This window comes from Eutrema salsugineum, unplaced genomic scaffold (assembly GCF_000478725.1).
Source record: "Eutrema salsugineum unplaced genomic scaffold, Eutsalg1_0 scaffold_1, whole genome shotgun sequence".
Taxonomy (NCBI): Eukaryota; Viridiplantae; Streptophyta; class Magnoliopsida; order Brassicales; family Brassicaceae; genus Eutrema; species Eutrema salsugineum.
In genome coordinates, this window is record NW_006256909.1 from 7,129,960 (window position 1) to 7,145,981 (window position 16,022).

The 16,022-nt window shown below is 38.2% G+C and overlaps 5 protein-coding genes across 5 annotated transcripts; 4 read left to right on the forward strand and 1 right to left on the reverse strand.

The window, feature by feature from the left end:
- Window positions 1–186: 186 nt before the first annotated feature.
- Window positions 187–859, forward strand: LOC18030891 (protein SPIRAL1-like 5). The gene is made up of 2 exons (XM_006413486.2): window positions 187–494; window positions 589–859. The coding sequence occupies exons 1-2, from the start codon at window positions 273–275 to the stop codon at window positions 661–663; spliced, it is 297 nt and encodes a 98-aa protein (XP_006413549.1). The 5' UTR covers window positions 187–272; the 3' UTR covers window positions 664–859.
- A 676-nt stretch (window positions 860–1,535) lies between these two features.
- LOC18030892 lies at window positions 1,536–2,917 on the forward strand. Its single transcript, XM_006413487.2, has 3 exons — window positions 1,536–1,708; window positions 2,386–2,485; window positions 2,582–2,917. Exons 2-3 carry the CDS (start codon window positions 2,422–2,424, stop codon window positions 2,776–2,778), a joined length of 261 nt encoding a protein of 86 aa, XP_006413550.1. The 5' UTR covers window positions 1,536–1,708; window positions 2,386–2,421; the 3' UTR covers window positions 2,779–2,917.
- A 1,842-nt stretch (window positions 2,918–4,759) lies between these two features.
- Window positions 4,760–7,699, forward strand: LOC18030893. Its single transcript, XM_006413488.2, has 3 exons — window positions 4,760–6,039; window positions 6,845–7,387; window positions 7,473–7,699. The coding sequence occupies exons 1-3, from the start codon at window positions 5,107–5,109 to the stop codon at window positions 7,575–7,577; spliced, it is 1,581 nt and encodes a 526-aa protein (XP_006413551.1). The 5' UTR covers window positions 4,760–5,106; the 3' UTR covers window positions 7,578–7,699.
- A 112-nt stretch (window positions 7,700–7,811) lies between these two features.
- LOC18030923 lies at window positions 7,812–10,027 on the reverse strand. Its single transcript, XM_006413489.2, has 8 exons — window positions 9,765–10,027; window positions 9,645–9,666; window positions 9,252–9,308; window positions 9,084–9,165; window positions 8,790–8,885; window positions 8,555–8,679; window positions 8,428–8,446; window positions 7,812–8,308 (listed from the first exon to the last, which is right to left on the reverse strand). The coding sequence occupies exons 1-8, from the start codon at window positions 9,862–9,864 to the stop codon at window positions 8,036–8,038; spliced, it is 774 nt and encodes a 257-aa protein (XP_006413552.1). The 5' UTR covers window positions 9,865–10,027; the 3' UTR covers window positions 7,812–8,035.
- A 213-nt stretch (window positions 10,028–10,240) lies between these two features.
- LOC18030924 (beta-adaptin-like protein C) lies at window positions 10,241–15,910 on the forward strand. The gene is made up of 15 exons (XM_006413490.2): window positions 10,241–10,463; window positions 11,202–11,399; window positions 11,558–11,671; window positions 11,832–12,082; window positions 12,457–12,592; window positions 12,707–12,886; window positions 12,974–13,066; window positions 13,157–13,368; window positions 13,460–13,523; window positions 13,632–13,811; window positions 13,915–14,007; window positions 14,087–14,475; window positions 14,590–14,779; window positions 14,866–15,069; window positions 15,356–15,910. Exons 1-15 carry the CDS (start codon window positions 10,377–10,379, stop codon window positions 15,653–15,655), a joined length of 2,691 nt encoding a protein of 896 aa, XP_006413553.1. The 5' UTR covers window positions 10,241–10,376; the 3' UTR covers window positions 15,656–15,910.
- Window positions 15,911–16,022: the final 112 nt, after the last annotated feature.

Consider the following 16,022-nt stretch of genomic DNA (forward strand, 5'->3'; position numbering starts at 1 on the left):
TATAATATAAACGAAAAAAAAGTAATAGTGTAAAAACAAATCTAAACTCATCATTTTAAATGTTTGCTTTTACAAAAAAAAATGTTTAATTAATTATTGAAATTATATACCTGTTATCATATCTTTGTACAAACTCTACTGCCACCTTCTATTTAAGCTCTCTAGATCTCTTATATTTGTTGTTTATAGCATTTCCTGATCAAGCTAAACAAGTCTATTAACTAGGGTTGGATCAACAATTAAATAATCAATCAAGCCACTCATTTGGGACAATGAGCCGAGGTGGGAGCTTTGGAGGCGGACAAAGCTCGCTAGGTTATCTTTTCGGATCAGACAATGAGATTCCAAAAAATCTACCACCGGCTGCCCCAAAGCCTACACCACCGTACGGCGTAGATTCCACCGATGACGATAAAGCTGACCAAAAGCCTGAGATCTCTAACAACAACAACTACCATAGAGCTCAGGGCCAAAACTCCGGCAACTTCGTCACCGTAAGTCTTTATTTTTCTTCTTATTTTTTTTAACTATAATAATTCTAGACCATTATTCAAATAGAAAAAGGGGTTATAATAATAAATATTTCAGGATCGTCCAACGACGAAGGTGAAATCGGTTCCTGGTGGAGGTTCATCTCTTGGATACTTATTTGGAGATAAGTAAACGAATGAAAAAAGAAGTTATAAAACTAGGGTTTATATTTTGCTCTAGTGAGGATTTTACTATATAATTTACCTAAAATATCTATATATATGCAGAGACCCCTATCTAGATCTCTACAGTACTTATTTATATATGTACGTACGGAAACGTGTGTTTTAAGTTTGCAGTTGATTATTTGCGATTTGTAGAATAGTTGGTTTTAAATTTTTGTTTGCAATTTCTAGAAAAACTGGTTTCTAGTTAGTCATTCATGAATATCTATTATTTAAATACATTTTCGTTTCTGTTTAATTCATCTATATGTTGCATATTGCCTTAATTCATCTATATGTTGAAGTTTATTCCTCTTTAGTAATTTGGAAAGTGGAGCTTCTTCTTTTGCACATGTCATTATGTCAATGCAAACTAACTTGGTCATATTTTTTTTTATATACATAACTGGAAAATATATTTTTGAAGCCGAGATTAATTTCAAAATATGTAGAACTGAATTTTATTGTCATTTACAATGTCACATCTACAAGCAGTATAGACATGATCCGTTTCCGACCAACAATTCAACAAAAGAAATTTTCAACAATTTTGATCACAATTGTTATCATATAGATTCACTCCAGTAGTATAATTTTATAATTTCTTATAAAATAATGTGAAATTAACAATATTATGGACAAATTAATCTCCAAAACGTTTGAAATGTTTTCATACAAATGTAATTTGTTTGTGAAGAACTCGAGTCTCAAAGGAGACAGTAATACGCGGCATGAATGCCACGTGGCTTGATTTAATCCGTAATTTGGTATTGTATTGATAGATAGTTGGATCTTTGAAAATAATATTTAATCGGGGTAAATAGGAAATAATGAAAAATGTGTGGCTAGTTTTAAAACTGTGTAATTTTCGTTCATGAGTCCCGGACCTTCTCAAAGCTTCCTCTACCACTAAAGTTCTCCAACTCAAAACAATTCTTCGATCACTGAAGCAAAAGCTCTTACAACAGGAGAAATTGAGTCACTCATTCAATTTTGCTCATTTGTTGAAATCGGTAATACTCACCATCTTAGTCTTATATGTTAACCTCTGTGACTATTTCTTTTCTTTTTTTTTTTTCATTTGATCTTGTCTTTTATATTTCCCCGATTGGTATCGATATTGTTCCCTCGAAAAATCCTGAAAATGCTAATCCGAAGCAGATTTAACTTCACAATTACAAAAAAGAGAAAATCGAATATTAACAATTACACGATTAATGTTGTATCTGTGTTTTTTACAAAAGAAATGTTGTATTTGTGTTTATTGTTGATTTCTTCTAGCCTTAATTTTAATCTAATTGATTGTTTGGTTGATTAATGCAAGAAATTTGACACTAAATTCCCCCTGTTGTTAGATCTATTAAGAGGATTAACTTCAGTTGTATATTACTTCTTTCAATCTCTTATGATTTGTTCTGACTTTCTTGCTTGATGAATTGCTAATTCCTAGTTCAAAAACAAGCGGTTCTTGAAGTTCTGTTGTTAGTCAGAATTTGAATATACTCGAAAATATATGTTTGTTCCTTCACGTTACGTTGTTGTTTAAAGTATAATAATCATTGATCTGGTGTTGGTGGTTTCTGTAAGAAAATAGAGTTTATCATATGTTGCGGAGAGCTGATATGTTAGTCAACTGTTCTTGCTCGCTTGGTGACTTTAACGCAATATATTTCGATCCATTTTCAAACAGGTTAAGATACAGAGAGATCACATAGTTCTGAATCACATGCGGCGTTTTCTTGCTCTTATAGACAAGCTCAAACCGATCTTCCCGGTTTCAGGATCAAACGGTAACTCGTGTATACCAAATCCTCCATAGTTTCTTATGATTTTAGTTTGTCACAAGGAAGAAAACGAAACGAGTGACTATGTTTTATGAGAAGCAGGTAAAGTGGTGAGAACCATAGTACCAAAGAAGCTTGTGAACGAGAACAATAGCGAAAGAGAAACAATGAAGAAGATCGAGGAAACCGTAGAGCCAATGATTGCCTTCAGCAGACCACCTCCATTTTCACCATTTGTTGGTCCAGTGCTCATATATTCCCTTCTTCAATCATGGTCTAGCCGCGACGAAGACGGCTAGTTGCAGCTTGAAATATATATATCATGAGATGTCTGCCAAAGTTTTCTTAACTAGAATCTCTTAAATCTAGATAATAACTGAGTCTTTAACATAACCTTGTGCGATATTTAATGGAGATAATGAAGTTTGATGATGTTAATGGGATCTCTTGGTTTGTTTATTTTTTTCTAAGCTTCATGTGTACTTTGTGAAATATATTAGTGATCAAACAAGTAGGAGTTGCTAATGTAGTATTTAGAAATGAATATTTTGGCTTCAGAGATTATTTGTTGGAAAGATGTATTGATCAAACAACACCAAATTCTCTTGTATCTCAAAAAGTACTGCTTAAAAACTTTGAATCTTGAATTTACAGAGTTACAATTTGAGTGATTATGTGCTATCATCAAATGAAGGGAATATATAAAATGATGGCGTATGAAAATATTGAAGTTAGATAATGAGCTTAATGTGTTTCATCCAAAGCTAATGGGCTTGGCCAAAATTTAAATCCATCAAACTTTAACCAAAGTGTCTTCTAAATAAACTAGGAAACAATAATTTAGTAGGGAGGAATATTTTAAGACCTAATGGTCCTAATCATGTAAAGTGAACATAAAATATGTTATTCCAATGCAATAGCCCTAATGCTGGGACCAAAGCTGTCCAAAAATTATTAAATTAGAGAATATAGAGCAGGTATATACACCTTTATATTATTCTTTTCATAGTTCTATTTTTAAGATTAAGTAATTAAGAAGACGACAGAAACAGTATCAATCAAGAATCCAAAGGAGAATGTAATAACAATATTAAATGGGGGCAAGTCCTCCCGTTGATCTTCGTATTTCTTAATTATTGAATTTAAAACAGAACAAAAACCAAAGAGTCCCATCGTTTTCTTTCGAAATTTTAATTTGTTAGTTATGGAAAAAGTCTGATTTTCGATAACGCCAAACAAGAAAAGTGTGGTTACAATTACTGAATTACCTAACACGCATCTTCTCTAACAACAAGCAGAAACAATCATCGCTATATTTTATGATGCTGTCACTTTTCTATCCGAAATTTAAACAATCATCGCTCTTACCTTTGTACAATACATCCAAAATGTTTCAAATTCTACTAATTACACATTTTTATCAACTTGTTTCCATTAATACACATGGATTCGTACTTTTTCAAAATTAATAATATAACCTACAGAGGATACATAACTGAAAATCTTTAATTTGTGAAATTTTTTTTTCTACTAATAATATGAGAATACCTGAACTAGTAATATTGTATTGATAATTAATAATGCGTAATAACGCTGAATTTCTTTTATGAATATGAGTATCTCGGTTCTTAATCAAATCTAAAACTTGTTGTTATCCAAAAGAAAATCAAATCTTGAATATATTCAAGCACGTGGAGTGACTTAAATCTACTCAAATCTAACAATTAGTCGTATATTTTACTTACTTCAATACTATCTATTGGAGTACGAACATCTTTCTAACAATGATTACATTGATTGTAATTTACGAGAAACCGCATCACAAAAAATATATAATTACCGTTCTGTAAATTGTCAAGCGGAACTAATTTAAGTCAGCCATAGAAGGCCCAGAAGCCACAACCTCCTCCCTTCAGTGAAAAACGAGCTTTCGAAACGACATAGTATTGGCTTTAAAATTTACGAGCAGACAGTGACACGTAGATAGTTCCGTGTGACCCACGTGGGGAGACGAGGAAGACTAGGACCCACACATATTCATAGATCCGACCGCTCGTCTTTCTTGCGAATGCTTCTTCCCCTTCATCTACACTTTACTGTAAACACACAAACCTTTTTGGATTTACGGTAACACAAAAAAATCTCGAAAAATTAAATTTAAATAATTCGTTTATGTAAAAAGACAACAACCCCAATTTGTTTATTTTAATAATATCTTGCCCCTTTTTTTCTGTTCTTTTTATTTATTTTAGCGTTTATGGAGTTTCTAGTGGGGGAGGAGAGTATTGCGTTCTCTCTCACCTTTAATCTTCTTTCCATCTCTCTCTCTGCACATAGAGAAGCGAAAAAATAAATTATAAAAAAAAATTAACACATTGTCTTTCCCTTAATTTCTCGCGTTTTCCTCGATTTCTCAGGGTATCAACCATCTCTTTCACATTGATCTTTCCTTTTAAGAAAAGAAAGATCCAATTTTTTCGGTTCGTTCTCTCCTCTGAGTTACGAATCTAGAGCTAGAGAGACACTGTTTTCCTTTTTTTTCCCGAATTTCAAACAGACAAAACTAGGGTTTGTTTGTTTTTCACAGATTGTGAGGGGAAACAAGAAAACAAAAAAACAAAAATTGGATGAAAGGTAACCAGAAAGATTCGTCGGAGAAACCCATATGGGATCGGAGCTCATCGAGTACTTCCATACCCGGAATGTTGTCGGTAACCCGACCCGGTCCAAAACTAATGGTTTGGCTAATCTGCTTCATCGTTTTCACTTACATTATCTACATGCTTAAGCTCGTCTCCACCTCACGCTCCTGCGACGATTCCACTCCTCTCACCACCGTCTCCGCCGTCTCCACCAACGCCACCAATGTCACCTCCTCCGTAGCTTCACGACGGCGCGAGTGGGAGGAGGTGGATGACGAGGGAGACAAACCCGATGACCCCACCGATCTCAACCACGTGGTGTTCGGAATCGCTGCCTCGTCCAAGCTATGGAAACAGAGGAAAGAGTATATCAAGATCTGGTACAAACCAAAACACATGCGTGGCTACGTTTGGTTAGATAAAGAGGTGAAGAAGAACAGCAGCAACAGCGACGAAGAAGACGACGACGATCTTCTCCCGCCGGTGAAAATCTCCGCCGGAACTGCGTCTTTCCCTTACACGAACAAGCAAGGGCAACGCTCGGCGTTACGGATCTCGAGGATCGTGTCTGAGACGCTGCGTTTGGGTCCTAAGAACGTGAGGTGGTTCGTGATGGGTGATGACGACACGGTGTTCGTTACGGACAATCTCGTTAGAGTGTTGAGGAAGTACGACCACGAGCAGATGTATTACATTGGGAGCTTGTCGGAATCTCATCTGCAGAACATTTTTTTCTCGTACGGGATGGCTTACGGTGGAGGAGGATTCGCTATAAGCTATCCGTTGGCTAAAGCTTTGAGTAAGATGCAGGATCGGTGTATACAGAGGTATCCTGCATTGTATGGATCAGACGATCGCATGCAAGCTTGTATGGCCGAACTTGGAGTTCCACTCACTAAAGAACTTGGCTTTCACCAGGTAAGAGGATTTTAATGGAGGAATTTTAGTGACATTTGTTTGATTTGGGCTACTTTGGTAGTGAATTGGTGGTGATTGGTTGTTGCCAAATGTGGTCAATTGTCTTATAAAGATGGAACTAGAGATTCTTGATAAGTTGATGAAATAGGAATCAATGGTGTTGACTCTTTACTTGCATTTGATAGCTTTTTGCTTGGTGTTTTTCTTGTTTTGTTTAGTGTAGCACTAGCAAATATTAGCAACTTTTGATTTAGAGGCAAAATTGGCGTTTTCTTAATGATTTTGTGACATTGGTATTGGAAGTATTGAACTTACCTTCAATGGGTTTCGATCAATTTGTTAACATGGAAATGGAATCTACTCAACAAAGTTTAGGCTTTTGGAGTGTTAGAAAGTGTTGGAAGACTAGCTTTTGAGGCAATGGCTTTAGTACCAAACTTTCAAAGTTTGAAACTTTAGTAGAAGCCTTCAATGATTTTTTATGTTCTTATAAGAATGCTTTTCTTGGAATCTCAAACTGGCTAATGATTTCAATTTCGTTTCTTTGTTCTTTGTTCTTTGTTTGCTTCGATGCTATTTTGGCAAAATTTCCGTGGTTTGGTACCGACATCTCGGAGCGTGAGTAGCTTAATGTCGTCCATTTATTTAGTTAGATTGTTATTACAGGTGTAAGAGTAGGACCCGCCACTCTGTTTTCACACTTTAATGACTTGTTCCTCTCATTATCTCACAGACGCACCCTATGTCGCGTGCAACACACGCTCCTTTGTAACATCTTATTTTATCGTTTGTTATTCCATTTCAGTACGACGTTTACGGGAACCTCTTCGGCCTCCTCGCAGCACATCCAGTAACACCGTTCGTCTCAATGCACCACCTCGACGTGGTGGAACCGATCTTCCCAAACACGACACGTGTACGCGCTCTCAAGAAGCTAGCCGTACCGATGAAGCTCGACTCAGCCGGGCTTCTCCAGCAATCTATATGCTACGACAAGCACAAGAGCTGGACGATCTCGGTCTCTTGGGGCTATGCTGTCCAAATATTCCGCGGAATATTCTCTCCCCGAGAAATGGAAATGCCTTCAAGAACTTTCTTGAATTGGTACAAAAGGGCGGATTATACCGCCTACGCCTTCAATACCAGGCCGGTTAGTCGTAACCCGTGCCAAAAACCGTTTGTGTTTTACATGTCTACCACGAGATTTGACACGCAGCTGAACACGACGGTTAGCGAATACTCGAGGCACCGTGTTTCGCATCCGTCTTGTCGGTGGAAAATGACGAACCCGGCTGAGATTAACACCATCGTGGTTTACAAAAAACCGGACCCTCATCTTTGGGAAAGGGTAAGTAACATCATTTCATTTACAGCTTATGGTAAAAATGAAAAGATCATGTGATGTAATTTAATGGTTCTTGTGTTTTGTACAGTCACCTAGGAGGAACTGTTGCAGAGTGTTACAAACAAAGAGGAATAATACGTTATGGATCAATGTTGGTGTATGTAGAGCAGGTGAAGTCACTGAAGTTAAGTGAATTTTTGGTTTATATAGTTTTTTTTGTAATAATCTTATTTTTGAAAGAGATGAAAAATTAGAGGTTTGTAGGCTTTTTTTTTACCCCTCGTAATTTTTGGCACGATTATTAAAAATTTATTCATTGAGATCCCGTCCTAGTTCTTCTTTCAGTAAAATCGGTTCTTAAGAAATGCAATATTTTCTCAAATACAATTTTATCAATAAGATTCTAGAGGATGAAAAATGTGAAGTATTGGACTCTATACTTTCGCAAAACATATTTCAAAAGGATGGAAAAGTTCATCAAATATCTCGGTCCAAGAGGGACGTCTCAGATAACAACAACATTTGAGGACAAATCTTATACAAACAATGACCTCAAAACAATCGGTGAACGTTCAACATTTGAGTCTTGAGAAATACACACAGCATAAAATCTTCCAAGTCGGAAGAGAAGACCAGGCAAGGAGTGATTGATTACTTTGGGTAAGCTGGAGGAGGATAAGCACCAGGAGGATACTGAGAATAAGCTGGAGGAGGATAAGCACCAGGAGGGTGTTGTGGGTAACCTTGTGGATAGCCAGAAGGTGGATAACCCTGTGGAGGGTTTTGTGAATAACCTTGTGGAGGATAACCGATTGCGGGTGGAGTGGCTTGATCAAACCGTGACATGTGCTGAGGTGGAGGCACTGCCATTGGTTGTGGACCAAACTTACCGTCTCTCTTGTCCATTTCCACTTTGTGTTGTGTCTACAAAAGCATTATAGAAGTACAAGTTTTAATCATCATCATTAATGAGTAGAAGACTGTAGTATACGTATTAGTTGATGAGTAGGTGAGACTGAAATGGATTGCTATCATCATTTTACCTGCATACACGCGCAAACCCTGCAGATGAAGCAAAAGTATGATTCATCAGGACGATAGGCTAGAAATCGGGTTTTGATTACAGTCGTCTACGTTTAAGAATGAAATTACAGATGGAGAGGTTCTTACGTGCAGTACACCATGTCTGCCAAACAAGAGAGCAACTGAGAAGCTTCTGAAAGCTCATCAATCCCGACAATACATGCAACTATGGAGAATATGCAAGCCACTTGGCTGAGGCAAACCATAAAACCCTACACAGCCAAGAAGACAGCATAGATTGCGACACTTGTTTTTCGTGTTTCATTTGTGAGTGTCAGACTGTCAGTAACCGGCAAGGCTTGAGGGCAGTGAGGATACTTACAATGATGCAGTTGTCACATTGTGTCGTCTGAATTTGGAACTCATCTTGCAGAAGAAAACGAGTCGAGGCCACAGAGGTTCCAAAGCAGCAAAAGACCTGCAATTGTTCTACTATTTAGAAAACACCGGAAACTAGCTAACAATTCATGGAGATGCCTCATAAGCCATAACTAGGCATGACTGAGATTGTACACTTATGCTACAGGAAGTATCCAGATGCTAAAATGAACGTTCTAGAATAACTTAATTACAGACGATATATAAAGATAATAACTTGCAAAATCATGATCCTTACCTCAGTGGCAAGACAAAACTGAGGACATTTGGTTTCTCCACACCTGCCGCTACAAGGCATGTATCCGGCGCAACATGTGTACCTGAGAGACAAAAGAAGTATCCTTTTCAAACTACGAAGATCGAATTAGAATGAATTTATGTTAAGTTACTTGAATGCGTGGAATACCTTGACATGTCATTGTAAAGCGCACGCTTGCGGAGCAAGTATGATGCACAAGGGGCACTGTAAGGAGAAGAGCGCAAATGGCATTTACATGTGTATGTAACAAAGCAGACACCAAAGAGGTACAAATCACAAAATGTTAAAGTTCTACTACTACACACTCTGAGCAGATTCCAACGATCAGAGAAACTCTATGATTTGTGAAATTCAGATCACTCCACAAACAAATTTCTCGATGAAATGAAAACTGATGACCTAAGAATGTGATTCGAAGTCTATTTCAAAGCTAAATCTTCGTCAATTCAAATAAACAAGATACACTAGCTCGAAATATTCAAAAATTCCAAATACAGAGAGAGAAAGCAACGTAGAGTCTCAGATCGAGCAGAGACTTACCACCACAACGCGAAGCAGCAATCTGCGAACAACAGCAACAGCAACAACAAGACAGAAATTGTTCGATCAATACCCAAAAACCGATCAAACACAAATTTCAAAGAGAGATTGAGAAATTACAGGGAGTATCGCCCTGGATGCTGTGCGTGAGATCCGTGTGCCAGACGTTGCGGAAGTTCTGGCGTTGCTGCATCTTCTCCGTGTCGAATTTCGGCGCCATTGTCGTAAGGATCTGATTCGATGACGAAGTGAGTCAATCTAGACTAGAGAGAGAAAACTCACGGCGAGAATCGATAAGGTTCAGAGACTTGAAAAGTCTTGCGAAACTGATCAAATCGCATCTAAAAGTTTCCCACACAAACGTGTTTCTGACTTCATGCGTCCCAAGTCGTCAACTTGAGGAAAAAAAGAAGGCAACTGGCGTTGACTAGTCAAAGTTATGGGGCATTCCGAGAAATGTCTAAAGTACTAGGGCTTAATTGAAGCTAACTTTAATTGAAAACTGACCTATTTACTTTCATTAATTATTAAAACCATCCCGACCTGGAAACTTAACTAAATGGTCAACAACATACAAACGAAGTGGGCTACAATTACCAAAAGGCCCGTTGAAGAATCGGCTTGTTGATTGAGCGAAAAAAAAAACACTCCATTGTTGTTTCTGCAATTCGTTTCTCTCTCTCCGTCACTCATCGTCTCGGAGAAGAAGTGTGGAGGTCGAAAAAAGGAGAAATGAGCGGCCATGATTCCAAATACTTTTCGACAACGAAGAAGGGAGAGATCCCTGAGCTCAAGGAAGAGCTGAATTCACAGTACAAGGTTCTTCTCAACATCTAATTCATATATGGTTTGCTGTATGGATCTGTGATCTGCCATTTCTACGATTCTGATCTCCTCTGAGTTACTTTCTATGATAGATCTGTATCATTATGGATTCGAATTGATCGGTTAATTTTGTTGCTATTTAGTGGAGATTGGTTTTGGTATTATTTGGAAAGAGTGATGATGGTGTACGTTATGGTAATTGTGTTCAAAGTTTGATTTGAAAAATAGCTAGAAATGGAAGCAACTTCATAGAATGGCTAATGGGGGGATGTGTAGAGACTTTTTGGGCCTTTAGATTGGTAGATCATATGTATTGAATCTGGATCAATGCATTGGTTGGATGATCAGTGATTGTTGATCATACTCGCTTATTCTTCGTTAAAGTTTAGTGTCTTCGGAAATGGAGGAATGCATTAAGCCACTTAATTTAGTAGGAATCGTCTACTTTCCCGGTTGTGCGTCTTACATACAGTTCTTCCTTGAGTGTGGTCCAGATGGACTTCAGTTGAAATGATAAACAAAATCTAATGCAAGGAGAAATGATTGACCTTAGTTTGGATCTGTCCAATCCGGTTTTTTCTTTTTGAAATTTTGGCATCTACAAGTATGAAATTTGTCTAGCACAAGTTTACAGCTTCGGAAGATGCCAATGGTACTGATTCCAGATGATGGCATATGTTTCTCTTTTTGCTTCGGTTTCCAAACCTTTTTTCTTCTTCTTTATGTTCCTAGGATAAGAGGAAAGATGCTGTTAAGAAGGTTATCGCAGCAATGACTGTTGGAAAGGATGTTTCATCACTTTTCACTGATGTAGTCAATTGCATGCAAACGGAGAATCTGGAGCTGAAGAAGCTTGTTTACTTGTATTTGATAAACTATGCAAAAAGCCAGCCAGATCTTGCTATCCTTGCAGTAAATACTTTCGTAAAGGTAACACTTAAGCTACTTTCATATAGTCTTCTCATATGTAGCCAACCCAAGCAAAAAGACCTGACATATGCCAAGTTTCTTTGTCTTCCTCTAATTTTTGAAGAAGAATAGAAAAGAAGAAACTCATCATTGTTAAACTTCTGCTTTTTATTCGGCAGGATTCCCAAGACCCAAATCCGTTGATCCGCGCTTTGGCTGTGCGGACAATGGGCTGCATTCGCGTTGATAAGATCACAGAGTATTTGTGTGATCCTCTTCAGAAATGCCTAAAGGTTGAGTTTTTTTTTTGATGCTACATTGCCACTGGAAGTTGTATCGACATCTTTATTTCCCTCAAGAATTTGTTATATCCTGACTGATGAATTATTTCTGTATTTCCTTTGTACGCATTTTTTTGTTGAGATTAAAACTTTTTGCAATTTTCATTCTCAGGATGATGATCCATATGTTCGCAAGACAGCAGCTGTTTGTGTTGCTAAACTGTTTGACATAAATGCTGAATTAGTGGAGGACAGGGGTTTCCTTGAATCCTTGAAGGATTTAATATCAGACAATAATCCAATGGTTGTAGCAAATGCTGTAGCAGCCCTTGCAGAGATACAAGAGAATAGTACTAGTCCCATTTTTGAAATCAATAGTATTACCCTCACAAAGCTCCTTACAGCTTTGAATGAATGTACTGAGTAAGTCTTTTTCCGTATCCTACTTTTATTCTGATCGTGTCTGATCGACTGTTTGTAGTCAGATCATTGTTGGTGTTTGTTTTCGAAGAACGTAGGATGACCTAAATATTCACAGTAGGGTAATCTGTTCTGAGTTGCGAAATGACTTTCTTCTTGTGTTATAGCATCAGGATAACTAAGCTTATACTGTCTATTTAACCTAAATTTGTGGCAGTAAGGATGTCTTTCTTGTAACGAAGACTTTCTATGTTGATAAAGACATGGATTTGATGTCGGGGGAAAAGGGTCCATAAATAATTATATTTTCCTTGCTTGTTCGCTGGATACATATTTATAGTTTTCAACCTTAATAACTCTGTCTGTGTTCTTCACAGATGGGGTCAAGTATTTATTTTAGATGCTTTGTCGAGGTATAAAGCTGCTGATCCTCGTGAAGCAGAAAATATTGTTGAGAGAGTCACTCCAAGGTTGCAACATGCCAACTGCGCTGTTGTGCTTTCAGCTGTTAAGGTGACCCTGTAAAAAAATTACTGTGAACTGTTGTCAGTCAAACGAGTTTGTGAAGTGTTAACGATATGCCTTTACATAGTTTCTAATGCTATTCCTCTTTTGTTTGTTTTCCAGATGATCCTTCAGCAGATGGAGCTTATTACTAGTACAGATGTGATTCGAAATCTTTGCAAAAAGATGGCTCCTCCCCTAGTTACATTGCTTTCTGCAGAACCTGAAATACAATATGTTGCACTTCGTAACATTAACCTTATTGTCCAAAAAAGACCCACTATTCTTGCCCATGAAATCAAGGTAGCTTGATTATGTCTCGTAGGCTCTCAGAGTAAGTAATTGATATATTCTTATATTTATTGATAATGCTTCATGTTTTTCTTTTAGGTGTTCTTCTGCAAGTATAATGATCCGATTTATGTCAAGATGGAAAAGTTGGAGATTATGATAAAACTTGCTTCTGACAGAAACATAGACCAGGTAATCCATGCTACACTTTATCATCAGCTTTTTGTCCAATTTATTTTCTATGGTGCGTATGATGATGGTTTCTGGAACATGCTAATGTAGGTTCTTCTAGAGTTCAAAGAGTATGCCACGGAAGTAGATGTTGATTTTGTTCGGAAAGCTGTTCGTGCAATAGGCCGATGTGCCATCAAACTAGAAAGAGCAGCTGAAAGGTGCATCAGTGTTTTACTTGAGCTGATCAAGATCAAAGTGAATTATGTTGTTCAGGAGGCCATTATAGTCATTAAAGATATCTTTAGAAGATATCCGAACACGTAAGTTGATGAATGTCAACTTTCTTATGTGGCATCTTCAAGTGCTGTAACTCTCTTTAATCTTGGCTATGTCAATTAAAACAACGTACAGGTATGAATCCATAATTGCAACACTCTGCGAGAGTCTAGACACATTGGATGAACCAGAAGCTAAGGTAATTAAAAAAAATTTGTTTATGGTGTCAAATAGCTGGAAGCTTCCCCATCCAAAATAAATCTTAATCAGTGAAACTCATACTCGTGCATTTGTTGGATCTTGAAAGGCATCTATGATTTGGATCATTGGTGAATATGCTGAAAGAATCGACAATGCGGATGAACTTCTTGAAAGCTTCCTGGAGAGTTTCCCTGAGGAACCAGCACAGGTCCAGCTGCAGCTTCTTACAGCTACAGTCAAACTATTTCTGAAGAAGCCAACTGAAGGCCCACAACAAATGATTCAGGTTCTGCCATGACAATTATGAAGCACGCCTATTGCTCTCTTAATTGATTCAAACGCATGAATATAACGAAATGCTTGTCTTTTGCCATGTTTCAATTTTTCAGGTTGTCTTGAATAATGCTACTGTGGAGACAGACAATCCTGATCTCAGGGATCGTGCATACATCTACTGGCGTCTTCTCTCTACTGATCCAGAGGTATGTTTCCTTTGATATGTTAATACTACTCAACTAGTTCAAGTACATTGGACAATCACCAGTCCTCTTTTTTTACTAGGCGGCCAAGGATGTTGTTTTGGCTGAAAAGCCTGTCATTACTGATGACTCAAACCAACTCGACCCCTCACTCCTGGATGAGCTGCTTGCAAATATTTCAACCTTGTCCTCTGTGTATCACAAGCCACCAGAGGCTTTTGTAACCCGCTTGAAAACCACAGTTCAGAAAACAGAAGATGAGGACTATGTGGAAGGGAGCGAAACAGGATATTCTGAGACATCTGGTAATCCGGTTGAAGGTGCAGCATCCCCTCCAGGCACCACAGGTTATGTCCGAAAGCCAGCTCCTGCAGTGGCTACCCCAGCTCCGGTGCCCGATCTGCTAGGTGACCTAATGGGATCAGATAATGCTGCAATTGTCCCTGTAGATGAACCCACAACTCCATCAGGGTGAGTTTGGCTTTAATGGTGAAAATTTTCTATTGCACTAAAAGTCTCTATAGGCCACATTTGGATCACCTTGTCGTATATGAAACTCATCGAATCATCTGAAATTGATCGCAGTCCTCCGCTGCCCATTGTCCTGCCAGCATCAAGCGGTCAAGGCCTGCAGATTAGCGCTCAATTAACCCGACAAGATGGTCAAGTATTCTACAGTATGCTCCTCGAGAACAACTCGCAGTCGCTTCTTGATGGCTTCATGATTCAGTTCAACAAAAACTCATTCGGCCTTGCAGCTGTCGGGCCTCTGCAGGTAACAGCCCTTGAATATGCTATTACATCCGCGCTTATCTTACCCTGGATTCTTGAAACGGATGTCTGGGTTTTGTACTATTTTAGGTTCCGCCTCTGCAACCCGGAGCATCTGCCAGGACAATGTTGCCCATGGAATTGTTCCAGAACATGTCTGCTGGACCCACCAACTCTCTTTTGCAAGTTGCTGTCAAAAACAACCAGCAGCCTGTCTGGTACTTCACCGATAAGATTGTACTTCACGCTCTTTTCTCAGAAGATGGTAGGATGGAACGCGGAACTTTCCTCGAGGTAAAAGACTATAATATATAACAGTTTCATTAACAATACCACATAAGCATGTTAGTAGTTGGGTAAAACTAGAAAAAAGCGGCCAAAAATATTATGACTGTCTAGTTATTAGTGATTGGTTTAGGGCGTTAAGTTTCTTGGGAGAGTTAGGGTGCTCTAGATCTCACCCTAGGCTATGACTTTTTTGGTTTAAGTTTATGCGCACAACATTTATCACAGCCTAAAATACCAATCAGGGTTGGTAAATTGCTGACGATAGATAATGAAACATTGCTTTTTCGAGTAGACATGGAGGTCGTTACCAGATTCAAACGAGGTGCAGAAGGAATTCCCCGGGATAACCATAACGAGCGTGGAGTCAACGCTTGACTTGCTGGCCGCATCAAACATGTTCTTCATTGCAAAGCGTAAAAACGGAAACCAAGACGTGCTCTATCTATCAGCCAAAGTCCCAAGAGGCGTCCCGTTCTTGATCGAACTAACGGCCATGGTTGGTCAACCCGGTCTGAAATGTGCGGTCAAGACTCCAACCCCTGAGATCGCTCCTCTCTTCTTTGAAGCCGTCGAAATTCTCTTCAAGCCTTGATTTTTGGTTTTTTACAAGGTAACCAAATTATTCCCTTTTTATTATCGTTCCTTTATTGTATATGTAGTTAGTGATTACTCTTCTTTTTGTGTGTGTTTTCCCTCGCTTGGTATCTCTGTTGTCGCTGTTTGTTTCTAATTTTTGTATTTGGACCCACTCCGTTTTGTGTGATGATGACTTATTATCAGCAAATTCTATTTTTAGTGTTCAGTGACCGACATACTATCAAAAAGGTTCCCAAGTGGAGCAAAGCTATTCGTACACGTAAACTAATTGTAGTGTTTGAAAATTTGGTACTTTCTTCACAACAGATCATGATTGCCTACGTAGCCTACCTTATTACGAATCATTTGTTTTCTGTAAGACT